This window comes from Lepidochelys olivacea, assembly GCF_965140295.1.
Source record: "Lepidochelys olivacea isolate rLepOli2 genome assembly, chromosome: 24".
NCBI lineage: Eukaryota > Metazoa > Chordata > Testudines > Cheloniidae > Lepidochelys > Lepidochelys olivacea.
Genome location: NC_140434.1, coordinates 9,351,799 through 9,379,162, shown reverse-complemented (window position 1 = coordinate 9,379,162; position 27,364 = coordinate 9,351,799). Strand labels below are relative to the sequence as shown.

The following is a 27,364-nucleotide window of genomic DNA, read 5'->3' as shown; positions in this document are numbered from 1 at the left end:
CAGTCTAAAGGCCAGAGAGCCATGCCAGCGTGGGCTGCACTTGTTCTCCCTCTGCTGTGAGCTCAGCTAAGCAGAGACAGACCTTCAGTGCAGCACTAGGGGGTGCTGTGTATGGGAGTTTCCATTTTGCAGCTATGGGACAATGCCTGAGATTCGTCTGTGCCATAAATAGAAAATTAGAAATGTGGATATGGAATCAAAAAGCAGGTGATTTCATTCCTCCTGATAAAGCAGTTTCCGCCCATTTCTTATGCAAAAAATATCAGCTGCCCATAGTAGGTGGCAGTCACTTCCACCCCAGCAATTAGACCATACATAGACACATGACCAAACGGTACCACTAGAAGATCTGGTTAAGAGGGTTGGTAGCAGCAGACACCTTGCAGGCAATAGATACAAATGGCTTAATTCTGTAATGTCTCGTAGTGACAGTGGCAGTGGGTAAGCCAAGATTGGGCAGGACATGAGCAATGTATCGAGTGCCGTAGCTCGATGAATTTATTGAGAACAAAATCTTTAACAGCTTTTGCAGAGCTTCGAAGGCTCCAGCTAAAGCAGGTTTCACTCAGCAGCCAAAATGCTGGGAAGGCCATCAGCTGGCAGAATTGTTTTCTGCCCCCTACTGGTGTGTTCTCTGCAAAGAGCTCTCCACTGTTCTGCTGCCCAGGTGCGCTCCTCCCCAGAAGTCTACTAGTGTTAGCATATGAATTAAACCTTTCACTGAAGCATACTAGTGTTAGCAGATGAATTAAACCTTTCACTGAACAGACGTGTCTGTGAGTAACCAGACATGGAATGCTCAGGGGGTGGAATTCTAACACTGCCCCCGAGAGATCCTGGATATGAAGCTTCCCAAATGGGCTGGGAGGCTCCCAGTTGTGGGCACCCACTCCCCCTGTTGCTTTCATTGACAGAGCAAGGGAATTATGCGGGGGAGGCAATCTAGGCTACAGCTCTAGGGTTAACTGAATCGTACAGATCCTTGGGAATAGGCCAAGACTTTAGCCACAGAGACCCTGCGTGCAGCATGGTCACTGTCAGAGAGGGGACGCTGGAGCAGATGAATAGGACCTAGGGACCCCTTGCTGCTGACTGGAAGAGGAGTGCATAGGGTTTTACAAGGATCGCCAGCCAAATATCAGATATCTGCCAATATCAGGTGGCACATGAGGTCTCTACAAGAGCCAGTGATCACCATAATAATTGTGATTAAGTTCTGATACTGTTTAAGGAGTTATGAATCTGTGCAGAAAATTGTGTTCTTAAGGGCTTGGAGTCCACAAGGGTACGTATCTTGGAAATGTTCCTATCTGGTAGGACGTAGCTGACACTTATCTCCCTGTCTGGCCATGGGACTGTGTTGTCCGCCTATTGGCACACTGAGCCAGATACCAATTGAGAGACTGTGAAATCTACAAGAGAAACAAGCAGGGGGTGGGACGGTCCCGTTTATGAATAAAGACAAAGGCTTGGTCTGGTCTGTCTCGGCATGCAAAAGGATGAACTGAATCCTTCCCCGAGGAGGCAGACTGACAGCATGCATATCTCTTGGAGGGAGGGTCACAGGTGGAAAACACTGCAAGGATTTTGGGTGAGCAATATTTTATTAGGTATGAGATTTGCATGAGCAAGACTTCATTAGACATGATGCTATCTTATTAATCTAGGATCTAAAATGTGTGATGATTTAATGTCATATGCAGCCGTTTGTTTGCAATCTCTCTACTTGCTATGACCGGAGTCTCTGTGCTCTGTTTAATAAACTTAGATTTGTTTAGAGTGACATCAAAGTCTAAGTGCTGTGTGTTAAGCAGAGCGGTGATGTGGGGTGGAGTTGGTACACTGGAGAGTATAGTTTCTTTGGAAGCAGCTGATCAGTGAATACTGCGAGTGGCCAGTGGAGCAGGGGCTGGATGCTCCAGGGAGACAATGGGAGCTCTCGGGGGTTGGTCTATGGCTACTGCTAAGCAGAAGAGGGACAGTGGGGCCTGTGTAGGCCTAGAGGGGAGGGCTAATGGAGTTGGGGAACAGAGCTGACCCTGGCAGGCACAGACAAGGCTACTTTGTGTTAAGGGCAGGTGGTAGCGAGGTGCCCACAGCCCTGGATACCCCCAGGCAGCATCACAATGGGGCCTGGATCTGATTCTGCGTGGCTCCTCCCATCCCCAATTCTGAACCCAGCTGCATTTCCCTGGGGCTTTCCTGGTCACGAGGAAAAGTGGGAGCAGGCATCCCCCAGAAATTCATGCCCTCCCACCTGGAGTCACTCCCCAGCCCACGCCCCACAGCAGCAGGGCACGGGTCAGGGAGTCATGTTGGGCTCAGAGTCCTCAGCCCTGTGTAGGCAGCTGCTGCTCCTCTGCCCGCTCAGGACGTATTAACCCTTTGGGAGCCACAGCCAACCCCACTGCCGCATCCCCCTGTCTGGCAGTGTGGGAAGTGTCAGGATGGATTCAGCGCCACAGTGGAAGCTCCTTTCCTCTCAGTGCTGTCTCTGCTCCCACGCGGCAAGGACGTTCACTGTGAGGATCCCAGCCAGCAGGGTTCCCAGCACCCCCAGCACAAGGATCCCCTTGGCATGGCAGTAGGGCAGTGACATGGCCTGGGGCAGGGTGGGACCTGAAGGAATAAATCAGTGGTTAGCAGATTTCCTCAGTCTGGAAAACCCATATCCGCACCAGATGCTGGGAGCTCCAACTCCGAAGATCCTGGATGGGGATGGGATGGAGATGCCCAGCTGTTCCCGTTGGGCCGGATGCAGCACAATGCTCAGTACCCCCAGCCATAGATCTTCCTGCCTAGCACCAGGATGGGGTGTAGGAATTGGGGAGTAGCCCTTTAAAAAGCCTGCGAGCCCTCCAGTGGTGCTCACTGGGCCCTAGAACCCAGCCAGAGCAGCAGTGTGTATATATAAGAGCCAGCCCTGCACAGGCCGTTCCGTGCGGCATGCGCTCAAGAGGGAGGGATGGAGCGAGCGTCACCTTCACAGGCCGCCTTGGGGGAGGCGCTGGCTGAGCTGTTGCTAACGGGATTCATGGCTGTGCAGGTGACAGGCAAGTCCTCGTCTCCCAGTCTGTGCTGGACCAGCAGAGATTCCTCAATGGAGAAAACAGGGGCCCCTGCTGAGCGTGTCCAGATGTATTTGATGGTCTTGTTCCCCTCCCTGGCGCTGCAGGTGAAGGTCACATTGCAGGTGCTGTTCCCAGCCATCATAGACTAGATCCTGATCTCCGGCTCCGACAGTCGCTCTGGGGCCCAGGTTGGGGGTGGGAAATACAAAATAACATTGTACAGAGGCTGCTGTGGATAGAACTGACTGCAGGTCCCTCCCTGCGACAGCCAGAGGCTACAGTGGTGGGGAGTGCTGAAACCCGAGGGTTAATGGCCTCCCACTTAGAGACTGATTCCCACAGGTGAGAACAATGCCAGCCTCCACAGCCAGAGGCTACAGTGGTGGGGAGTGCTGAAACCCGAGGGTTAATGACCTCCCACTTAGAGACTGATTCCCACAGGTGAGAACAATGCCAGCCTCCCAGAGGTTACCTGAGCCCCCCTCCAGTGGCAGACCCTGATTCTGTAGGACTTTCAGTGTTAAAAAGTAAAAAAAAAAATCATTATCCGCCTGCGTTTTGAGGTGAGATTTTCATAATGCTCTGAAAGGTGCAAATAGCTGCCATGGGGGGCGTGTTTGATCTACAATCACAGATCCCCTTAAAACCAGTGGAGGCCAAACATCCTATTTCAGGCTCCACAGAAGGAGCCACCCAGTCCCTTTATATCAAAAACCTCTGCTACAAACAATAGAGGGAATGCCCAAGGAAGGTCAGAGCTAAGCTGTGTGGGCTGAGGGGTTTCTCTGCTTGTAGATGCAGGGACTAGGAGACTGGCAGCAGGTGGAGTGTGTTTTACGCACTATCTACTCAAGAAAGACTTTGCCATGAAGGCTATATCGGAAGAGGCACGCCAGCCAACTCTCCTAGCAGAGAAGTGGCTTATATCAGCAAGAGTTCCTTAGCTTATACTAGCTCACCCGATGACATAAACTATTCCAGCAACAGGACCTATTTGCTGGCATAAAAGCGTCAACACAAAACCTTTTGCCGGCAATGCTATGGCAGTTAGGAGAAGGATTTTTCACACTCATGACTGACACAAGTATGTCAGCAAATCTTTTAAGTGTAGCAGCCTGAGCTGCCCAAAGTGAGGAGGAGGAGTGAATGTGACAACTCTGAGAGGGAACAGAGATATGGGGCTTCTTGGGCACGGAGCCCACTGGAGGGGCAGATGTGGGGGTTCTGAGCTACCTGCTTTTCTGTATTTCTACTACAGCCAGGGAGATATGACTCTATGGACGTTCTTTGTAAATAAGCAAGATGGCACCAGAGTACCCCTCCCTTGGAGCGTTGATTTCTCCTCCTAGCAGAAAGAAAAGGAGTACTTGTGGCACCTTAGAGACTAACCAATTTATTTGAGCATAAGCTTTCGTGAAGTGAGCTGTAGCTCACGAAAGCTTATGCTCAAATAAATTGGTTAGTCTCTAAGGTGCCACAAGTACTCCTTTTCTTTTTGCGAATACAGACTAACACGGCTGTTACTCTGAAACCTCCTAGCAGAAACAGCCCTGGATGTTGGCAACCCGCTCAGGCCCAAGAGGCAACGCTCCATATGGCACCCAGTCATAATAACTCTCTGCTCTGTGAGGGCATTACAGAGCCTGGATTTGTAAGGATTTGTGGGACTAGAACCCAGCTCTGCAGAGCCCAGGACAGCTACATTGCCACTGGGAGACGGTAGAGAGTCATTTCCAAGGTGCACTAGGGACATCAAGCGCTGCAGGAAGTACCACCCGAAGGGACTAGAGTGACAGCACCCTGCAGCCTTCTGATTGGTGCAGGCTCACTATTTAAACTGAGGGTGGACTAGGAAGTTATCTGGGCACCTACATAAATTTCTGGCTTGCTGTGATGTCACACCTCGCCTTGCTTTCTGATCTCTGACCCTGGCCTGACCCGACTCGACCCTCACCTCCTGATTCAAGTTTGGTAACTGTCTCTGATCTCTACTCTCTGACCCTAGCCTGACTCTGACTCTTGCCTACCAAGCCCAGCTTCAGCATTTACTCTGATCCCTGCTTGCTGATTACCACTTCATGGATATCCTTGAACCTGTGGGCACTAGCCCAGCTGTGACCACTAGGTCAGACCACCTACACCCTGGTCCTTTGCACTGGGCCACTTTCTATAAGAGCTGACCTTGCTCTGCTGTACCCAAACTAAGTTTCTGAGGCCCAGTTGCCAACTCTTGTGACGTTATAGCAAGCCTTATGATTTTTAGTGTTTTTTTTTTCATCCTCCTAGTGCAGGAGGATCTCAGCTTTCATTTAAAAAAGAAATAAGTCTGTAGCTTTCATAGCTGCAGGGCAAAGCTTGGTAGCCTGAAGCAAGTGAGACCCTAAAGGCCCCAAAGCCAGAAGGCAACTAACCCTCCACTCCAACATTTATTATTTTTAACATAATCTCATGATCTTGGGGTCCTGACTTTGATTTTTGAATATTTGGGCCTGGTGATACTGTCAGAAAATCACTGGCAATTTTTAAATCAAGATTGGATGTTTTCCTAAAAGATCTCCTCTGGTTAAAATGCAAATCCCTTTGGGGCAGGTTATCCAGGAGGTCAGACTAAAGGATCACAATGGCCCCTTCTGGTCTTGGAATCTATACAAATTTTATGCCACCTGCAAGCCCAGCCCAGCCCAGCCATCACTTTGATGCTGACCAGTGCTGAAACAGCATTACAAGGTTTCTGCAGAGCTGGGGTCTATTTTAAGCGCAAATCCCCCCTCCCCCTCCACACACTCACTGTGGATGTGCAGGTCATAGCTACAGAAGATATTGCTATCTGCACTTGCTGTCTCCCAGCTGTACATGACAACGTCTGCCAGCATCAGGTTGCTGATCTCCAGCGAATAGCTCTGGTTGTGGAGTCTTGCTCTCCCTCGATATCTCTCGTCCTCCATCGAAATGTGGGGCAGCACTCCAGGGGCCCCTGGGGTGATAACTGCTAAAGGCCTACGTGACGCATAGGCTTCAGCATTGGCAGGGGAGGGGCCGTGCCAGGTGATGCTTTTGAAGGCTCCAGGATTGAGGAAAGGGAAAACGACAGATTCTCCCAGAATTCCGTTCATTGACACTGGGAGACAAGATACTGTGAACGGACTCGCATCTAACACAGAAGACAAAGGAGACTTGAGGAAACTGATCAAGTTCTGTCCCCCCACTCCCTTCCAGCCCTGGTTTCCCAGCCCTGTCACTTGAAGGGGGCTTTCTGTACAATGGTAATAACCCCCAGCCTTTCTCTAGCGTGGCCCAGGCTGGAGTTTTTCACTCACAGGAGTGATTTGAGTCTCACAGCCCCACTGCGCAGCAGAGAATTACAATCCCAGCCCTTTACAATTCCCCCTCCTGTGCCCCCTGCACAGGGATTCATGGTATTCAGTGGCATTGAGTCACCACACTGGACAGCAGAAGCTCCAAAGAGCCAGCCCCAAGCTTGTATCTCTGTTTAGCAGAGAAGGAAATGGAAGCCAGCGGGGAGGGGCACAATGAGTCACTGGCAAAGCCAGGAATAGGAGCAGCTGGATTCAGTGGCCATGAGTCCAGGCTGCAGGTTTCATGCTGCTTCGCACCTGCCCCATACACCCTGCTGCCCGTGCAGGGGTGTCAGGGCTTCAGAGAGGCAGCACATCTCGCAGCACAGCCCTCCTGGCTGGCTCCCAGACCTGCGTTCTCTCCTTCTTCCCCTAGGCTTCATGAAATACGCTAACTGTGACCAGAGTCTTGTGTACCCAGCCATCTGAGCTGCAGCCTGTTCCTCTCTATGCCCAGCCATAGGAGACACACCCCATTTTCCCTCCAGCGCAGGCTGGATCTCAGGGATGGATCACTCGATGATTGCCTGTTCTGCTCATACCCTCTGAAGCCCCTGGCCGTTGCCACTGTCGGAAGACAGGATACTGGGCTAGATGGACCATTGGTCTGACTCAGTATGGCCATTCTTATGACCTCAGACCAGCTAACAATGGGAGCTTCTGTGCTTCTCTTTCTTGCTATTAACCAGAATTGACTTTGGAAATAATGTCCCCATCCCCTTGATGTAACTCCCCCAAGACTGATAGGCCCGGCAGGGTGGATATAGCCCTGCGCCACTTACCTCTGGGCTGGGAAACCATAAGCAAGAAGAGAAGGAAGGCACAGGAAGCTCCCGCCATTGGTGCAGGGTGGGCTGCAGAGCAGTGAGCAGTTGAAGGGCAGGTGCCCCAGCCAATCAGTCAGAGACTGAGGTGATCTGAGCGTCTGAGTTTGGATGACAGGGATTATGGGATCGCCCCGCTGAACAGTGAGGGCTGTGTGAGAATAAATCGAATGTCAGCAGCTTCAAAGCTTCCTTCCCATCATATCTTGATTTAAGTAAGGCTCTTGACAGTCCAACATAACATTTGCATAAGCAAACTAGGGAAATATGGTCTAGATTAGATTACTAGAATGTGGGTGCACAACTGGTTGAAAAACCGTATTCAAAGAGTAGTTATCAATAGTTTGCCATCAAACAGGGAGGCAATATTTAGTGCCTCACAGGGGTCAGTCCGTGGTCCAGGTACTATTCAATATTTTCATTAATTACTTGGGTAATGGAATGGAGAATATGCTTATAAAATTTGCAGATGACACCAAGCTGGGAACAGTTGCAAGCATTTTGTAGGACAGAATTAGAATTCAGAATGACCTTGACAAATTGGAGAACTGGTCTGAATTCAACAAGATGAAATTCAATAAAGACAAGTGCAAAGTACTTAATTTAGGAAGGAAAAATCAAATACACAACTACAAAAATGGGGAACAACTGGCTAGGTGGGATTACTGGTGAAAAGGCTCTAGCGATGATAGTGGATCAAAAATTGAATATAGAACAATAATGTGATGCAGTTGTGAAAAAGGCTAATATCACTCTGGGGTGTATGAAGAGTGCCATATGTAAGACACAGAAGGTAATTGTCCCACGCTACTTGGCACTGACGAGGCCTCAGCAGGAGTAGTGTGTCCTATTCTTGGCACCGCACTTTAGGAAAGAGCTGGACAAATTGCAGAGAGTCCAGAGGTGAGCAGCAAAAGCGATAAAGGTTTTGAAAACCTGACCTGTGAGGAAAGGTTAAAGAAACTGGGCATGTTCAGTCTTGAGAAAGGAAGACTGAGGGAGGACCTAGTAACAGTCTTCAAGTACATTAAGGGCTGTTATAAAGAGGATGGGGATCAATTGTCCTGCATGTCCACTAGAGGTAGGACAAGAAGTAATGCACTTCATCTGCACCAAGGGAGATTTAGGTTAGATATTAGGACTAACTCTAAGGGTAGTTAAGCTCTGGAAGAGCCTTCCAAGGGAGGCTGTGAAATCCCTGCCATTGGAGGTTTTTAAAAACAGGTTGGACAACCCCCTGGCAGGGGTGATTTAGGTTTACATGGTCCTGCCTCGCATAGGCAGCTGGACTAGGTTCCTTCCAGCCCAACATTACTGTGATTCTCTGTTCTCCCCTGCAGCAGGACACAGGTTATATGCCCGATCTCCCCATCCCTTCCTGCCTGCCACTCCCTGCAGCAGGTCTCCATGTGGCAATAAAGTCCTTTGGGATGGGGCTCTGACACCGCCCCTTGGGAGATGGTTTCCCCAGATGGTACATCAACCTACCAGGCCAGCTCCCCTGAGACTCAGCCTGGACATGCCCTTCCTTGGCACATTCCCATTGTTCCAGGGACTCTCAGTTGGTCATGCTAATAACGCCTTTCCCTCCATGGCGCTCAGGGCCTGTCAGATCTTTGCAGGCTCCCACGGTGTCCCTGTCTCAGTTGTCACATGAGCATTCCCTCCAGATTTAGCTCTTTTAATCTTTCCTCCCTCCAGCCCACTGACCCTCCCCATTGCTCTCCCCTGAATCAGCTCCAGATTGTCCATCTGCCTCCGGCCAGGGCACAGGGCCAAAGATTGAGGGGCAGACCCCAAGCACACGCACTGGGCGTTGTAAACCAGGACAGATCTATTTACATGGGGATGGGATCTGCTGCTCCTGAGGAGCCTGCAACAGCCAGGGGTTTGGCTGAAAGCACTGGGGCTCCAGGCTGGGAGGCAAGGCTGAATGGACAGAACCCTGGATCAGCTAGTCTCTTGCCTGGAGTAATTATAAAGGAGAGGAGGTCAGCGGTAAAGGCATTAGATCAGTTTCACAGCCAGGGCTTCCCCCCCGAAGGAGTTTTCGGGCTCTACTCAAAGCAGAGCATCCGGGGATTGTCGTTTGCCAGCCCCTGAGGCCTTTAGTTTTCTGCCTTGAAGGGAGAGAATCCAGAAACCAGGTTTGTGCAAAGCTGCTGAAAGCTCAGCTGTGCTCCAGGGTCATCCCGTGGGAGCAGGGGCCGTAGGGAAGAGGAAGTGACCTCGGGAGTGCAGGAGAGGTTGGGGGTTGTCTCAGATTCACAGGATCCGGGCTACGCCCCAGCCTTGAAGCAGTCTCCTAGAAGTCACCCCTTTCATGGGCTGGACCCTATGGGCCCACGCTGCTCCACAAGGGTAGCCCTGCAGCCTCAACAGCTCCAGCGAGCCCTGGTTCTCTCTGGGGCTCCCTGCAGTGAGTCCTGCCAAAGTCAGACTCCTGAGACAGACTTTACATCTTTAAGGAGTGATGCAACTTCAGCGAGTATTTGCAGGGACGCCAGGCAGCCATGTCACAGCAAGGGGACATTTATTAGTCACCGGGAATACAACATCTGGAAGTCTTTAGGTTAGCGGCAGAGAGGTAATTTTGAGAGAGAGCTCATATCAGAGAGAGCCACGTGGCCTGAAATCGATGTTCTGCTGAATACAAGTAGTCTCTTCTTGTCCCTTGTGTGTGTTCCCAATCCCAGCAGTAACCTTAACACTCCGCCACCTCTTAACTTTGTTCTGCAGCACAGGGCTTTTCGCTGTACTTCCCCGCAGAGAAGTGGGTAGGTGGGGGAAGTAGCTTACTCTAGGAGTTAACGTTCACTCAATGTGGCTCCCATTCAAAGGTGTTGATTTTAGCACAGACAGCCCTTGTGCCTTGGTATCTCAACCTTCTAGTCCTGATCTCCCGTGTCCCAGAGAGAACATGAATTCTTTCCCCACAAGGAGTAGCGATGCCGAGGGAGGTGGGTACAGGGCCACAAGAAAGTTCACAAAAATATTACCAATGATTCCTACATTTGTCACAGGAGGCCAACTGTCTTACAAGGCTGAACCTTAGACTTCCAAAGTACACTGTGGGTTGGAATTCCTTCCCACCCTTCCCCAGCACCGAGGGGGCACAGGAGGACGATCCCACGATAACCAGTAAGAAACATTATCACAGGAAGAGAGTCAACCTGTGCCGAGCACAGGAAACAAGATAACCAACTCCAGCTACACGGTGCCTGGGAACTTATCTTCCTCACCGGCAATGAAACCAGGGTGGATAAAAATCAATGATTTTTTTAATTTAAATCGGATTTTTGATAGGTTTTTTTCCTTAAAAAACATTTTATCTAAACATAGTTTTAATTAAGATACATTATAGCTTAAACATATCTCATCATGGAATAGTGATTATAAATTCTAATTCTATAGTATGAGACAATATATTCACGTAATGTTCAAGAAAAGTTTTGTAAATGAGTTCCAATAGTTCATGGATTAGGGACCCAATTTTATGGAGTTCCACAGGCTTCTGTACAGATTATTTAGGTTAATCTTTCTATCTACCCAATGGGACTCAGTGCTCAGTCTAGAAGATACCATCAGAGATGCTTAGTTTTGCAGTTCTCAAACTGGATTTGTGTCTCCAGAGGTAACATGCTTAACAGCAAAAAATGTTTTAAAATAAATAAATAATAGAGAGAGGTAAGAAATAACAAATCTCAACTCTATTGTCCCTCTGCAAATCTGTGTACATAGAGTCAATCCCTTACTTCTCTCTAAAAGTGCAAAGTTTCAAAAAGTTCAATAAATAGAAGATTTTTGGGGGTGGAATAGATCTGGACAAGGAGAAAAATTCTGGAGATAAATGTGAGAAGCAAAGGACATATGCTTGTTTTGTTAAAATATTATATGTTTGCTGTTGAAGAAAAGAATCCAGAATACTCAACGTTGTTGTTTTAGTTAAATAAAACAATTTAAGTGTCTGTCTGGTGATGTTCTCCTCCTAATACAGCATGTCAAGAAAATCCTCCAAATATTAATCATTAACTTGTTGAACTGGAGATAGTTCACCTCCCAATGACTTCAAAAATATCTGCTTCAATTACCTTTTGTAAATGAAATAACCAAACAATCATTCATTTTCTGATATAGCTGTAAAACTAATCTGAAAAGTTTTCAAAATAAATCACTGTTTAAAAATGTATAGTGTGTACCTTCTAAAAATGAAACACATCTATCTCTGAGTTGTGAAGAATATGTATTAAGGTTATAACCAACAAGAATGCACTTTTATGTAGAAAACCATGATTAAATCGAGTCTTCCTGACTAGTGATTTAAATCACAAATCTACCCTGAATGAAACCATCACTGAATGCTGAGTTCAGCTCTGGTGTCCACACTTTAAAAAGGATGTTGACAGATTGGGAAGGGTTCAGCAAAGAGCTACAAGAATGACTTAAAGTCTAAAGAATCTCAATCTATTTAGTTTATCCAAGAAAAAGTTAAGGGGTGACTTAATCATGGTCTCTCGGTACCTAGATTTCAGACACTGGAGGGCTCATGGGTGGCACGTAATGGAGCCTGGGGAAGGCTAAGCCTCCCTAAACCTTGCGGGGTGGGAGGGGGCAATAGCAGATTACCTCACTGGCCCATGGGGACCATGCCCTGGGGTCCCAGCCAATTTGGGGCCCCTGGAAAAATCTCCCCCTGCCATGGTCCCAGACGGCAGGGGCACAGAGCTTTTCCAGTCTCAGGGCCACAGCGGGGCAGTGGTGGCCAGAGAGGAGCCAGTGGGGGTGGGTCTCATGGAGAAGAGGTGTAGTGGGAGCAGAATGGGGACAGGGCTGCAGTGGAAGGGATGGAATGAAGTAGGGCCATGGACTGGGTGGCAGCTATGGGGTGGCACTGTGGTCCCAGCTGGGCCAAGCTCTCAGCCTTGCCTCCCCCTCCCTCCCAGGCTCTCAGCCCTCCCCTCCAGCCAGGTCCACAGGGGAGGGGGCGCTGAGAGCAGCAATCGGAGGTGTGGCCTCGGCTGGGAGAGGCAGGGCCTCAGCCGGATGGGGTGGAGCAGGGGGCTAGCCTCCCAAGGGGAAGCTTCACCTGCCACCCATGAGAGGGCTCTTTAATCTAGCACGGGATTCTCAAACTTCATTGCACCATGACCCCCTTCTGACAACAAAAATTACTTCATGACCCCAGGAGTGGGGATTGAAGGCTGAACCTGCCAGAGCCCTGCTGCCCTGGGGGGCCGGGGGGGCAAAGCCCGAGCTCTATCACACCGGGGCCGGGGGGGATGAGGAGGAGGGCAAAGCTGAATCCCAAGCGCTGCAGCATCCCCCATGCGATCTGCTCGGATATTTCTATGGCTGGCACGTAGTTGCACTTGCACAGACTGTTCTCTCCACAGGCACAGGAGATCCAATGCTTTTTGCCTGCTCTAGTACCTCTCTGTGTGCCTGGAGCCAGCATGGTTAGCTGCACGCAAACAAAGGTGAGCTGCTAGGTGTGCTCACCAAGGGGAGCAACCAGGAAAAGACATTTCAGAACCACGCAGGGTTTTTAAAGTGGAGGAGGCAGGCTTCCAGTCTCTGTGACCCCTGCGCAGAGGAGTTTAAAATTGTGAGCAGAGCAGTGACTGTCATGAGGACTGGGGCATTGTGGGGCAGCGACTGAAGGACCATTAGGGTCAACACAGATCATGTAATGTCTACACTCGCATTGTGTTGACTAAAGTAGTTTGACCATGGCATGGCACCTTTCGGAGAGGTGGTTTTACTGCATTGCCAGTATGGGCCACTTACGTAGGCCAGAGACAAATTTAAGCATAAACACATGCACAAATAGGTCCATGCATGGCGTCGTACTAGATTTTTGGACACGTAAGCCGTTTGGGTTAAAGCTATGGGGGAGCCTAGTATTCACCTTGACCTGCTAACTCATGGGAAATTAAGAACATCCATACTGGGTCAGACCACTAGTCCATCTAGCTCAGAAGCCTGTCTTCCAACAGTGGCCAGCGCCAGATGCTTCAGAGGGAATGAACAGAACAGGCAATTGTCGAGTGATCCATCCTGTCGTCCACTCCCAGCTTCTGGCAATCAGTGGCTATGGACTCCCAGAGCATGGGGTTGCATCCCCGTCCATCTTGGCTAATAGCTATTGATGGACCTATGCTCCATGAAGTTATCTAGTTCTTTTTTGAACGCAGTTATACTTTTGGCCTTCACAACATCCCCAGTAAGAAGTTGCACAGGTTGATTGTGTGTTGTGTGAAGTACTTTCTTATGTTTGTTTTAAACCTGCTGCCTATTAATTTCATTGAGCAACCCTTGGTTCTTGTGTTACGTGAAGGAGTAAATAAAACTTCTTTATTCACTTTCTCCACATCATTCACAATTTTATAGATCTCTACCACATCCCTCTTCACTCATCTCTTTTCCTAGCTGAAAAGTCCGTGTCTTTTTAATCTCTACTCATGCAGAAGCTGTTCCATACTCCTAATGATTTTTGTCGCACTTCTCTATACCTTTTCCAATTTTAAAATATCTTTCTTGAGATGGGACGACCAGAACTCCATATAATATTCAAGATATGGGTGTACCATGGATTTATAAAGTGGCATTATGATATTTTCTGTCTTATTATCTATCCCTTCCCTAATGGTTCCCAACATTCTGTTGGGATTTTTGCCTGCCACTTCACACTGAGCAGATGTTTTCAAAAAGCTATCCACAATGACTCCAAGATCTCTTTCTTGAGTGGTAACAGTTATTTTAGAGCCCATCATTTTGTATGCATAGTTGGGATTATGTTTTCCAATGTGCATTACTTTGCATTTATCAATATTGAATTTCATCTGCCATTTTCTTGCCCAGTCACACAGTTTTTCCTTTTGTAACTCTTTGTAGTCAGCTTTGGACTTAACTATCTTGAGTAATTTACTATTAATTGCAAACCTTGACATCTCATTATTTACTCCTTTTCTAGTTCATTTATGAATATATTAAGCTGGTCCCAGTACAGATCCCTGGGGGACTTGCTATTTACCTCTCTTCATTGTGAAAACTGACCATTTATTCCTACCCTTTATTTCCTATCTTTTAACCAGTTACTGATCCATGAGAGGACCTTCCCTCTTATCTCATGACTGCTTACTTTTCTTAAGAGCCTTTAGTGTAGGACCTTGTCAAAGGCTTTCTGAAAGTCCAAGTACACTATATCCACTGGATCACCCTTGATCACGTTTGTTGACCCCCCTCAAAGAATTCTCATAGATTGGTGAGGCATAATTTTTATTTTAAAAAGTCATGCTGACTCTTCCCTAACAAATCGTGTTCATCTATGTGTCTGATAATTCTGTTCTTTACTATAGTTTCTACCAATTTTTCTGGCACTGAAGTTAGGTTTACCAGCCTGTAATTGCCAGGATTGCCTCTGGAGCCTTTTTTAAAAATTGGGGTCACATTAGCTATCCTCCAGCCATGTGGTACAGATGCTGATTTAAACGATAGGTACATAACACAGTTAGTAGTTCTGCAATTTCATATTTGAGTTCCTTCCAAACTCTTGGGTGAATACCATCTGGTCCTGGTAACTCCTCACTGTTTATCAATTTGTTCCAAAAAACACCTCTACTGACACCTCAATTTGGGACAGTTCCTCAGATTTATCATCTAAAAAAGAATGGCTCAGGTGTGGGAATCTCCCTCACATCCTCTGCAGTGAAGACCAATGCAAATTAATTTAGCTTCTCTACAATGGCCTTATCTTCCTTGAGTGCTCCTTTAGCACTTGGATTATCCAGGAGCCCTACTGATTGTTTGGAGGGCTTCCTGCTTTTGAGATACTTACAAGTTTTTTTGCTGTTAGTTTTTGAGTCTTTGGCTAGTTGCTCTTCAAATTCTTTTTTGGCCTGCACTTTTGCACGTGATTTGCCAGAGTTTATGCTCCTTTCTATTTTCCTCAGTAGGATTTAACTTCCAATTTTTAAAGGATTTTTTTTGCTTCAAACTGCCTATTTTTACTTTATTATGCGTTTTTTTTTTATTTTGAGTATACATTTAATTTGAAACTCTATTATGGTGTTTCTAAAAAGTTTCCATGCAGTGTGCAGACATTTCACTTTTGGGGCTGTGCCTTTTAATTTCCATTTAACTAGCTTCCTCATTTTTGTGTTGTTCCCCTTTCTGAAGTTAAATGCTACTGTGGTGGGCTTCTTTGGTGTTTTTCGCCCCATAAGAATATTAAATGTAATTATATTATGGTCACTATTACCAAGTGGTTCAGCAATATTCACCTCTTGAACCAGATCCTATGCTCCATTTAGGACTAAAACAAGAATTGCCTCTTCCCTTGTGGGTTCCAGAACTAGCTGCTCCAAGAAGCAGTCATTTATCTCTGCATTCATCTCTGCATCCCCTCCTGAAGTGACATGTACCCAGTCAATACGGACATAGTTGTGAAATCCCCCATTATTATTGAGTGTTCTATTTCTATAGCCTCTCTAATCTCCCGAAGCATTTCACAATCACCATCACCATCCTCGTCAGGTCATCAGTGGAATATTCCTACTGCTATACTCTTATTATTCAAGCATGGAATTTCAATCCAGAGAGAGTCTATGGTACAATTTGATTCATTTACGATTTTTACTCTGTGCTTTGGCTTCACTAGGACTTCACCTCGAGTTCGCTAAAGTGAGTAAACACTATTTTCCCTACTGAAGACAAGACCTTTCTGTTTTCTTACACTTGCCTTAGGATGGGCTGTTTCTGGCTCCAACCCATGCAAAGTCCCCTAGCTCCAAGCCTAGTCCATGTGATCGCTAATAGCCCCACATCACTTCAGGGCCCACAACATAGTTCCTCCAGCTGGTTCCCTAGGCAGGTGTAATCATGGCTGTCCTCCAAGAACCTGTTTCCCGGGCCAAGAACTGTCTTCTTCGGTATCTGTCTGCACGGCACTTAGCACAGTGGGTTCCTGATCCTTAACTGGGGTCTCTTGGCACCACTAAAATAGATGAGTAAGAGCAACAAGAATCATTTCGGTCTTTTCTGGTTTCAGGCTGAAGGATTTTTCTGCGTGCCTCTACGTATGATTGTTCACTGTTGGTTTTTTTCAGGGAGTTGGGAGTCAAATCCATTTGGGGAGCGGCAGCCCCGATTATTGTGTGGGGCAACGGTAGGCATGCCACTCACCCCCTTTTACAAGTCACACACTGGGATGAGGAAGGGCTGAACCGGGTCAGGTTGTTTCTGAGCTTGTGGCTTCTATAGGGTGGGTACTAAGATGGGAGGGGCACTTGTAAGGGACCTGCCAGGTGTGGGCACCTCAGAACTGAGGGCACCTGGGAAGGTACTTGTGGGGCTAGGCTGAGGGCACCTCTGGGGGTGTGGAAGGGGGGGCGAGCTGGGGACACTGACAGGGTGGATATGGGAGAGGGGGGCGCCCAACAGGGGACGCCCCAAACCCGTCGCCCCACACGCACCACCCGCCTCACATTCGTCCTTGGCGCCTAAAGCGTCCACCGAGCGCCCGGCCGGGACTACAACGAGGGCACCCCCACCGCTCGCTCCTCTGCCTGGTATTAACTCCGTCATATCCCTCCGCCGGAAAAAAATAATCCTGGCGGGCGGGGGGTGGGTGGGGTTGCCCCCTCCCCAAGCCAGTGGATCGTTAATGATCGCTCGAGTTACCCCGCGCTGCAATTGCCGCCGCACTGGGCGGACCCGTGGAGGGGGGGGGGCTAATTTTAGGGCCCGGGAGCTGGGGGCCCGTGGCGGAGGGATACAGCCGTGAATCGATAGTGCGATTTCCCCCCACACATTGTTACTGCCCCGTCTCCCTATAACGGTTTGTGCCCCCCCCCCGCGGGGCCGTGTGACGGGAGCAGCTCCAGGCTTTGAGTGGCCTCTTCCCCCACTCAGTGTATCCCTCCGCCGCGGCACCGGGGGGAGGGGGGCTCCTTCCACTTCCGGGTCCGCCATTTTGTCTCCCTCCCTCCCAAGCAGAGGGGGGGCCGTTAAAAGCAGCTAACCCCAGCGACCCCCCCCCCCTCGCCCGGGACGCCCACGCTGGCGCCGCCGGGGGCCGCCTCCGCCTCTCAAGGGTGAGTGGGGGGGGGTCACTGTGGGGGAGGAGGCCCCTTGGGGTGGGGGTGCCCTGCCTGGAGGGGAGGCTGGGGGTTGAGGTCTTTGCTCCCCGAGGTTGGGGCTAAGGGAGGGAGCCTGAGGTGAGCCGCCGCTGGGGGGCTCCTCGCTCTGGGTTGAGAAGGGGGAATCCCCGTGGGGGTTGAGGGGCTGGCGGGGAGCGGGTGTTGCAGAGCCGTGGAGGTGGGGGCGGCTCCTCCCGGACCCGGGATCCGTGGAAACCCGCGCGGGGACTGAGTCGCGTCGCGTCGCCTCCCGGCTCGGAAGGTGAAAGCGACGCTTCTAGCCGGAGCGCTTCTCCAGACACCTGTGGCTGCTGGAGAGGAGGGGCGCCTCCGGCGTCAGATCCGAGGGAGACCCCGACTAGGGTGGGGGGCTTGTGGGCACTGGCGGGACGCCGGGCTCCTGATGGGTGATGTTTGTCGTGACTCCGGAGTGAGGTTGAAGCGCGATGCGAGAAACGGCGAGTTTGGGAGTTTTTAAAATAAATTTAACCCCCCCCCCCAGCGTTAAGCCCCAGTCCCGCAAATGCTTCCACCCGTGATTAACGTTATGACTCAACCGAGCTGTTCGTAAGTGTAAAAGTGTTTTGCGGGATTGGGGCTTAGAAGACTGTTAAAGGAGCATTGGAAATAAAGGCTGTCCTACCAAGAATCAAGGTAAGTAAAGCTAAGGCCGAGATGATCCTGCTAACTCTTGCCTGTGTTTACACACGTGCATAATCTTCTCAGAGTCCATGCTTATGTACAGAAAGGCCCTGATCCTGTAGTGAGCTCTGCACGTGGGTGCCTGTGCTCACTGTAGGATTGGGCTAAAGTTAGACATATGGAAGCGTTTGTGGGTATGGGGTCGTACCTGCAAGGTTTAGTAACGAATACAGGATGCTTTAGCATGGTGCAGAGCTTATTTAAAGTGGCCCTTCTAAGATGTCATCATGCAAGCTGAATGAAGGACTAGATATAGAGCAGGGATTTTTTTTCTTCTTTCAAGTTTGTTTCTCTGAACATCAGGTCTTTATGACAGAGCTAAAAATTGTCACACTCCTGCCTTTTATGTTTAATACTTTGCCTATAATAATTGTCATTTAGGTTTAAAATAAAAAGAAAAGGAGTACTTGTGGCACCTTAGAGACTAACCAGTTTATTAGAGCATAAGCTTTCGTGAGCTACAGCTCACTTCCTCAGATGGAAGTGAGCTGTAGCTCACGAAAGCTTATGCTCTAATAAATTGGTTAGTCTCTAAGGTGCCACAAGTACTCCTTTTCTTTGTGCGAATACAGACTAACACGGCTGTTACTCTGAAACCTAGGTTTAAAATACTGTCTTGTAAAATGGGACATTTTACATGGGGAAATTCTATATTGGCTATGTTACTTGAGGAGAATTAGGTTTTTTTAAAAAAATATTATTTTACTGACATTTACTTACTTGGGGTTATTTATGGTATATTTGGACACTTCTGTTGAATTGTTCAATGAAGTGGTATAACTTTTTTCATAAAGCTTTTCTCTCAATTAAAGACCTGATGGATTCACTGATTGACTATGCAGTTCAGTAGTGGTATGCATAGACATTCACTTGTAGCCATTTGAAGAGTCTGACACCTAAATTAATACTTAGGCTTGAAGTCAGTTCTTCATAGGAATGAAATGCCACTGTATCTGTGTCAGACAAGAACTTCAGATCCCCTGATTACCGTATTTATTATACCTTTAAAGTATAGCTTGAAAAACAGAGGCAGCGTTGCTTAGTAGACTTAGCACAGGACTAGAACCCAGGAGTTCCTATTTCCAGCTCTAAAATGGACTACCTTTATGAACGTGGACAAGTCACTTTATTTTTCAGTGACTGCCAGCTGTAAAACGAGGACAAGGATACCAGCCCCTTAGCTCATGGAGGTGGGGTGGTTGTGAAGATGAAGTAATTAATCTTTGTAAAATGCTGTATATACTAAGTGTTGTTGTTGCTATGGTAGACTTCAACTCAGGTCCATATTGAGCCTCTGAAGTAAACAGGGGTACATGTGAGCCATTGGTCTGTATCTGCTGATGCAGTTGCAGGATCAGGGTTGCATTTTGCATTCCTATCATGTTGCAAGTATTGAAGATTAAAAATATGTATATTTTCATAAACACTTAACTCATTAAGTAATTTAGTGGCCATATCCAGCATAGATTGATTTCCAGTGTGCATCTATGTCCTAGTCTAGCTGATGATATTTTAGTCACATTGCACATTTAAAGTGTGTTTTTTTTCCTGTTTTAAAATGCAGCTTTCTGAAAATATTTGTTCCCATGTATAAAGATGTCGTTAGTGGACCTCGGAAAGAGGTTGCTAGAAGCAGCTCGGAAAGGGCAAGATGATGAAGTTAGAACATTAATGGCAAATGGTGCCCCTTTCACCACTGACTGGGTATGTTTTTAATAGAAAAGGCTACTTTTTCCAAAAAGGTATTTACTCCAACTAAAATATAGAACAGATCCTTTGAGGGCAGCCTGAGCGGGGTAGGTGATAATCTTAGAATCCTAATTGAGCTCCTGGGCACCCTCTCTCTGTAACTGTGTGATGATGACCAGACTGATTAACTGTGATGTTTCATTGCTGGGAAATTCAAGCAACAAGCATTTCTAGTCATGCACTTTGGAAGTGTTTATGCAGACTTAGGCCTTGATCCTGAAAGCTGGTCAACGTTGGCTGACCCCTGTTATTCACAGGAGGCCTCCTGCAAGAACTTTACTATCATGGAGTAGCCCCATCGGAGTAAATGGGGCTAGTCATGGGTAGTAAGGTTAAGTATGGGTCTAAATAGTTACAGGATGGGGCCAACGCATGACATTCATGCTCCTGATAAGTTCCCAGTGTAGCCAGTTTGGGTGCTGCTGTTATAGAATGTTGAGCAATATTTTACCTGTTCTTGTGTATGCAGGTGTTTGATCACTCCTTTTGAGTCTTCTTTAAAGTGATCCTTAAATGTCAATGTTTTTCAAACTATATTAACTTGCTAAGTACATTTAAATACTGAATTTAAAGCTTCGAAGAGGGAATTAGAGCACTAAGACACCCCTACTGATTGGCAACTAACGCCTTTTTTGATTTTTGTGGATATGTTTTCAATGTTCCATTTAAAGTAATTGTATATCAGATCTCATTTGACAGAACTATAGTTCAGTGATCAGTTTATTTGTTAACATAACATTTGCCTCAGTGCATGTGATCACAATCTAATTTTGTTTGCTTTCTACACACAGACTGTAATCCCAACTATTCATTTATATAATTTGTGCTTGTTGCAGGGTCAGTTGCTGATTGGTTTGCCCCCTTCTGGCACCACAGCCATCCCTCTGCATTGGGTTCCCCCTGCCAGCAGTTGCTCTCAAGGCCCCATTGTGATCTATCCATTACACTCAGCCCTCTACCACTTCCTGACATTCAGCCCTCTGGCCAGGTTGCTCTTGGTTTTTCCCCTTGCCCCTGTGCATTTAGGGGTTTGTACCTCCCCTACTGTGGGGGATGTGATGGGGATGTAATTATAGTTCTTTAAAATTGTTGAACGCATTAATGGAGATAAATATGTGCTTCCACACCTACGCTGAACAGATAACTTCTTTAAAAACATTTTTTTAATATACAGCTTGGGACATCACCTCTTCACCTTGCGGCCCAGTATGGCCATTATTCAACAGCGGAAGTGCTGCTTCGAGCAGGTGTTAGCAGAGATGCTCGAACCAAAGTGGACAGGACACCACTGCATATGGCTGCAGCTGATGGACATACACATATTGTAGAATTGCTAATTAGGGTAAGTGAGATGTTGTGTATCAGTCTGCAGAATATAAATTACATTGTAATGTCCCTTATGGGGCATTTCTCTCTATGTGAAGAAGTTATTGGTAGATTAATGCCAATTAAATATTTTTATTGGTAGGATGAAATACAAAACTTCTTCCCCCTCTTAAGTATCATTTAAAAAACTTTTCTAAGGAAACCTCAGAATTGTTCAATGAAATCACTCCTTAATTTAGGACTTATCTACACTGGCAGTTAACAGCGCTGCAACTTGCTTGCTCAGGGATGTGAAAAAGCACCCCCCCACCCCAAGCGTGGCAAATGGCAACACTGTAAAGCACTAGTGTAAACAGTGCCCCAGTGGCGGGAGCTACACTGCTCATTGAGGTGGCTCTCTCCCAGCTCTGCGCCGCAGCCACCCAAGGCATGTTAAAGCGCTGCTGCAGCGGAGCTTTAAAGTTGCAAGTGAATCATAGAATTATAGACTGTCAGGGTGGGAAGGGACCTCAGGAGGTCACCTAGTCCAACCCCCTGCTCAAGCAGGACCAATCCCCAACTAAATTATCCCAGCCAGGGCTTTGTGAAGCCTGACCTTAAAAACCTCTAAGGAAGGAGATTCCACCACCTCCCTAGGTAACCCATTCCAGTGCTTCATAGAATCATAGAATATCAGGGTTGGAAGGGACCCCAGAAGGTCATCTAGTCCAACCCCCTGCTCAAAGCAGGACCAATTCCCAGTTAAATCATCCCAGCCAGGGCTTTGTCAAGCCTGACCTTAAAAACCTCTAAGGAAGGAGATTCTACCACCTCCCTAGGTAACGCATTCCAGTGTTTCACGACCCTCTTAGTGAAAAAGTTTTTCCTAATATCCAACCTAAACCTCTCCCACTGCAACTTGAGACCATTACTCCTTGTTCTGTCATCTGCTACCGCTGAGAACAGTCTAGAGCCATCCTCTTTGGAACCCCCTTTCAGGTAGTTGAAAGCAGCTATCAAATCCCCCCTCACTCTTCTCTTCTGCAGACTAAATAATCCCAGTTCATAGAATTCTAGAATATCAGGGTTGGAAAGGACCTCAGGAGGTCATCTAGTCCAACCCCCTGCTCAAAGCAGGACCAATCCCCAATTTTTGCCCCAGGTCCCAAATGGCCCCCTCAAGGATTGAACTCACAACCCTGGGTTTAGCAGGCCAATGCTCAAACCACTGAGCTATCGTTTCCCCCCCCCCCCCCCCCTCAGTTCTCTCAGCCTCTCCTCATAAGTCATGCTCCAGCCCCCAATTTTTGTTGCCCTCTGCTGGACGCTTTCCAATTTTTCCACATTCTTCCTGTAGTGTGGGGCCCAAAACAGGACACAGTTCTCCAGATGAGGCCTCACCAATGCCGAATTGGTGGGATAGTTCAGTGGTTTGAGCATTGGAATGCTAAACCCAGGGTTTTGAGTTCAATCCTTGAGAGAGCCATTTAAGGATCTGGGGCAAAAATTGGGGATTGGTCCTGCTTTGAGCAGGGGGTTGGACTAGATGACCTCCTGAGGTCCCTTCCAACCCTAATATTCTATGATTCTATTCTATGAATAGAAGGGAATGATCACGTCCCTCGATCTATTGGCAATGCTCCTACTTATACAGCCCAAAATGCCGTTAGCCTTCTTGGCAACGAGTGCACACTGTTGACTCATATCCAGCTTCTCATCCACTGTAACCCCTAGGTCCTTTTCTGCAGAACTGCTGCCTAGCCACTCGGTCCCTAGTCTGTAGCAGTGTATGGGATTCTTTTTTCCTAAATGCAGGACTCTGCACTTGTCCTTGTTGAACCGCATCAGATTTCTTTTGGCCCAATCCTCCAATTTATCTAGGTCCCTCTGTATCCTATCCCTACCCTCCAGCGTATCTACCTCTCCTCCCAGTTTAATGTCATCTGCAAACTTGCTGAGGGTGCAATCCACACCATCCTCCAGATCATTAATGAAGATATTGAACAAAACCGGCCTCAGGACCGACCCTTGGGGCACTCCGCTTGATACCGGCTGCCAACTAGACATGGAGCCATTGATCACTACCCGTTGAGCCCGACAATCTAGCCAGCTTTCTATCCACCTTATAGTCCATTCATCCAGCCCATACTACTTTAACTTGCTGGCAAGAATACTGTGGGAGACAGTCTCAAAAGCTTTGCTAAAGTCAAGGAATAACATGTCCACTGCTTTCCCCTCATCCACAGAGCCAGTTATCTCATCAGAGAAGGCAATTAGGTTAGTCAGGCATAACTTGCCTTTGGTGAATCCATACTGACTGTTTCTGATCACTTTCCTCTCCTCAAAGTGCTTCAAAATTGATTCCTTGAGGATCTGCTCCATGATTTTTCCAGGGACTGAGGTGAGGCTGACTGGCCTGTAGTACCCTGGATCCTCCTCCTTCCATTTTTGAAAGATGGGCACTACATTAGCCTTTTTCCAGTCATCCGGGACCTCGCCTGACCACCATGAGTTTTCAAAGATATTAGCCAATGGTTCTGCAATCACATCCACCAACTCCTTTAGCACCCTCGGATGCAGCGCATCCAGCCCCATGGACTTGTGCTCGTCCAGCTTTTCTAAATAGTCCCGAACTACTTCTTTCTCCACAGAGGGCTGGTCACCTCCTCCCGATGCTGTGCTGCCCAGTGCAGGAGTCTGGGAGCTGACCTTGTTCATGAAGACAGAGGCAAAAAGAGCAATGAGTACATTAGCTTTTTCTACATCCTCTGTCATTAGGTTGCCTCCCCCATTCAGTAAAGGGCCCACACTTTCCCTAACCACCACCTTGTTGTTAACATGCCTGTAGAAACGCTTTTTTACTCTTAACATCCCTTGCCAGCTGCAACTCCAAGTGTGATTTGGCCTTCCTGATTTCACTCCTGCATGGCTGAGCAATATTTTTATACTCCTCCCTTGTCATTTGTCCAATCTTCCGCTTCTTGTAAGCTTCTTTTTTGTGTTGAAGATCAGCAAGGATTTCACTGTTAAGCCAAGCTGGTCGCCTGCCATATTTACTATTCTTTCTACACATTGGGATGGTTTGTTCCTGCGCCCTCAATAAGGATTCTTTAAAATACAGCCAGCTCTCCTGGACTCCTTTCCCCCTCCTGTTATTCTCCCAGGGGATCCTGCCCATCAGTTCCCTGAGGGAGTCAGTCTGCTCTCCTTTCTTCCTTGTGTGAGGATCCTGAACTCAACCATCTCATGGTCACTGCCTCCCAGGTTCCCATCCACTTTTGCTTCTCCTACTAATTCTTCCCGGTTTGTGAGCAGCAGGTCAAGAAGAGCTCTGCCCCTCGTTGGTTCCTCCAGAACTTGCACCAGGAAATTGTCCCCTACACTTTCCAAAAACTTCCTGGATTGTCTGTGCACTGCTGTATTGCTCTCCCAGCAGATACCGGGGTGATTGAAGTCTCACATGAGAACCAGGGCCTGTGATTTAGTTAATTCTGTTAGTTGTCTGAAGAGAGCCTCATCCCCCTGGTCTGGTGGTCTATAGCAGATTCCCACCATGACATCACCCTTGTTGCTCACACTTCTAAACTTAATCCAGAGACTCTTGGGTTTTTCTGCAGTTTCATACTGGAGCTCTGAGCAGTCATACTGCTCTTACATACAATGCAACTCCCCCACCTTTTCTGTCCTGCCTGTCCTTCCTGAACAGTTTATATCCATCCACGACAGTACTCCAGTAATGTGAGTTATCCCACCAAGTCTCTGTTATTCCAATCACGTCATAATTCCTTGACTGTGTCAGCACTTCCAGTTCTCCCTGCTTGTTTCCCAGGCTTCTTGCATTTGTGTATAGGCACTTAAGATAACTTGCTGATTGTCCTGCTTTCTCAGTATGAGGCAGGAGTCCTCCCCTCTTGCTCTCTCCTGCTCATGCTTCCTCCTGGTATCCCACTTCCCCACTTACCTCAGGGCTTTGGTCTCCTTCCTCCGGTGAACTTTTTTTAAAGCCCTCCTCACTAGGTTAGCCAGTCTGCTTGCGAAGATGCTCTTCCCTCTCTTTGTTTAGGTGGAGCCCATCTCTGCCTAGCAATCCTTCTTGGAATACCATCCCATCTCTAGTGTAGACTAGCCCTTAGTGATAAATATAGGAGATTTAAAACAGGGGTTCGTTTTTGTTGGTGCCCCGCCCCCCCTTGGAAATATTTCACGCTGTGACAACACCCCCAACCCCATATCATGCCACCTTTCCTTCTGTGGTGCTACTGATGGTGACGCTGCTTTCAAAGCTGGGCAGTCGGCCAGCAGCCAGCTCTCCAGCAGCTCAGCTCTGAAGGCAGCGCCGCTGCCAGCAGCAGCACAGAAGGAAGGGTGGCAATACCATGACCCGCTGACAATAGCCTTGCAACCCCCTCTTGGGTCGAGACCCCCACTTTGAGAAATGCTGATTTAAAACAGTGTGATGCCTGTGCAGGAGAACGTCAGGATGACGTTAAAGCAACACTGTTTGCTTAAAGAATCCTATTGTCTGAATTGTTTTACCCATTGTAACAAATAATACCTAGGATGAGTATAATTGTAAGAGATTTGACAGCATGTTGGGTGGGATCCATGAAGGGACTTAAACATTGCAATGCTGAGCGTGATGGTGGCACTTAACTTTTAGGTGCCTAGACATTCACAGGAACAACACTGTGATCCACAAAGCTGGGCTAGGCGTTTATATTCCATACAATGAATGAGGGGAGATAGATGTGTTAGAATGCAATCCACAAAAGCCAGCATGGTAGGTAGCTCCACCCTAAGGTACCAGTGGGAGACGCTAATGAGGGGGGTGCACTATGCTCCGCTCTTCTATTGGAGATAGGTGCCTGACTCTGGGCTGCAGGGAGGCATCTGTCTATGAATGGGAACCTGCCACTTGGAGTCGTACCTCAAGCACTTCTGAGCATGCCTGCTGGATCAAGCCTTGCATGTGTCTTAGGCAGCTGAATGTCTGTCTTCTCCTTTGTTCGAACCATGTTCATGCTGGGGCTTTGGTGGGAGGTAGGCATCCAGCTGCTCAGAGGGCTGTGCACATGCCCAGAGGCAGGAACGTAGGTGCCAAGGGAACTCTTACTCTGACAAAAGGAGGCACTGACTGAGTTTAGGCACCTGTAGGGTTTGGCAGGAGTTTTGTGGATTCCAGTGGAGCCAGAACTGGGACTTAGCTGCCTAAGTATGGGATTTAAGTGCCGAAGTACCTTTGTGTATCCCACTCTTTGTTTAGCCTGTTTCTCTTGAATCAGGGAGAGGCCATGCACTGAAAAAAACACGGTAGATGAAAGCAATTCTTTTTTTCTCTCAGAATGGTGCTGATGTAAATGCCAAGGACATGTTGAAGATGACTGCCTTGCACTGGGCAACAGAACACAACCATCGCGATGTTGTAGAGTTGCTTATAAAGTATGGAGCTGATGTTCACGCTTTCAGCAAGTTTGATAAATCAGCCTTTGATATAGCCCTGGACAAGAACAATGCAGAGACTCTGGTAATGCTGCAGGTGGGTTAAGGAGGAAAAATGTTAGCTGATAATTACAGGGAAAGTACGTTATCTGCCTACAGAGTTTGCCAGTGCGATGAGAATGAACATTTCCTACAGAAACTTTCTATTTTACATGCCTGAATCAGAATTGTGGTAACTTGTATAAAATATTGAAATGTCAATTGATATTAGTTTCTTCATCACTGAGATAGTAGATTTGGAGAATAATGTCCCAAATTTCTGAGCTGCATTAGTTTTCTTTGCATGCACACAATTCTTCAGAAACTCTGCTTCTGAACTCATGGAATTGGCTTTTTTGTTGTTGGAATGTTTGTGGAAACATGCCTCTGGGAAATGGGAATGGAAGAAGCAGATTATTTTAATTTTATTACAAGGTTGATTAGTTAATGTTTGGAAAAGGCTATTTAGATAGTGGGCTTGATTCTCTGTTGCCCTGCAACTTGTGTATTGATTTACACTAGTGTAAAACTGATAGGTTTCAGAGTAACAGCCATGTTAGTCTCTACGTAAAAGAATAAATGGACACAAATCAGATGTCAAGAATTATTCATAAACCAGTCAGAGAACACTTCAATCTCTCTGGTCACACGAGTACAGAGAAGAAAGTTGCGATATTAAAACAAAAAAACTTCAAATCCAGACTCCAGGGAGAGACTGAATTGGAATTCATTTGCAAATT

General features: G+C 47.5%; 2 protein-coding genes across 6 annotated transcripts in view; one reads left to right on the top strand and one right to left on the bottom strand.

The window, feature by feature from the left end:
- Positions 1–1,627: 1,627 nt before the first annotated feature.
- Positions 1,628–7,269, bottom strand: LOC311512795 (SLAM family member 9-like). 2 transcript variants are annotated; one of them, XM_084614163.1, is made up of 3 exons: positions 7,210–7,269; positions 5,860–6,222; positions 1,628–3,248 (listed from the first exon to the last, which is right to left on the bottom strand). In XM_084614163.1, the coding sequence occupies exons 1-3, from the start codon at positions 7,265–7,267 to the stop codon at positions 3,217–3,219; spliced, it is 453 nt and encodes a 150-aa protein (XP_084470289.1). In that variant the 5' UTR covers positions 7,268–7,269; the 3' UTR covers positions 1,628–3,216. The 2 variants fall into 2 exon arrangements, with proteins under 2 accessions (XP_084470289.1, XP_084470288.1); XM_084614162.1 differs by having other exon boundaries at positions 1,628–2,619.
- A 9,952-nt stretch (positions 7,270–17,221) lies between these two features.
- The window catches only part of GABPB2 (GA binding protein transcription factor subunit beta 2), a 33,343-nt gene continuing 23,200 nt past the window's right edge, over positions 17,222–27,364 (top strand). For all 4 annotated transcript variants that reach the window (XR_014709447.1, XR_014709448.1, XM_084613585.1 and 1 more), the window contains exons 1-4: positions 17,222–17,345; positions 19,657–19,796; positions 21,016–21,183; positions 26,488–26,682. Coding sequence is in view for 2 of the 4 variants with exons in the window: in XM_084613585.1 (XP_084469711.1) it covers positions 19,689–19,796; positions 21,016–21,183; positions 26,488–26,682 (471 nt within the window). In the remaining 2 variants the exon portion in view is untranslated. The remainder of the gene's footprint in view (positions 17,346–19,656; positions 19,797–21,015; positions 21,184–26,487; positions 26,683–27,364) is intronic.

What these genes read in the sequence shown, in the direction of transcription:
- LOC311512795 (XM_084614162.1), bottom strand. Translation starts at nt 7,267, where the DNA reads ATGGCGGGAGCTTCCTGTGCCTTCCTTCTCTTCTTGCTTATGGTTTCC. An exon ending in TATGGTTTCCCAGCCCAGAG is followed by an intron (nt 6,223 to 7,209) that starts GTAAGTGGCGCA and finishes CTTCTGTGTTAG; the next exon opens with ATGCGAGTCCGTTCACAGTA. An exon ending in CTATGACCTGCACATCCACA is followed by an intron (nt 2,620 to 5,859) that starts GTGAGTGTGTGG and finishes TTATTCCTTCAG; the next exon opens with GTCCCACCCTGCCCCAGGCC.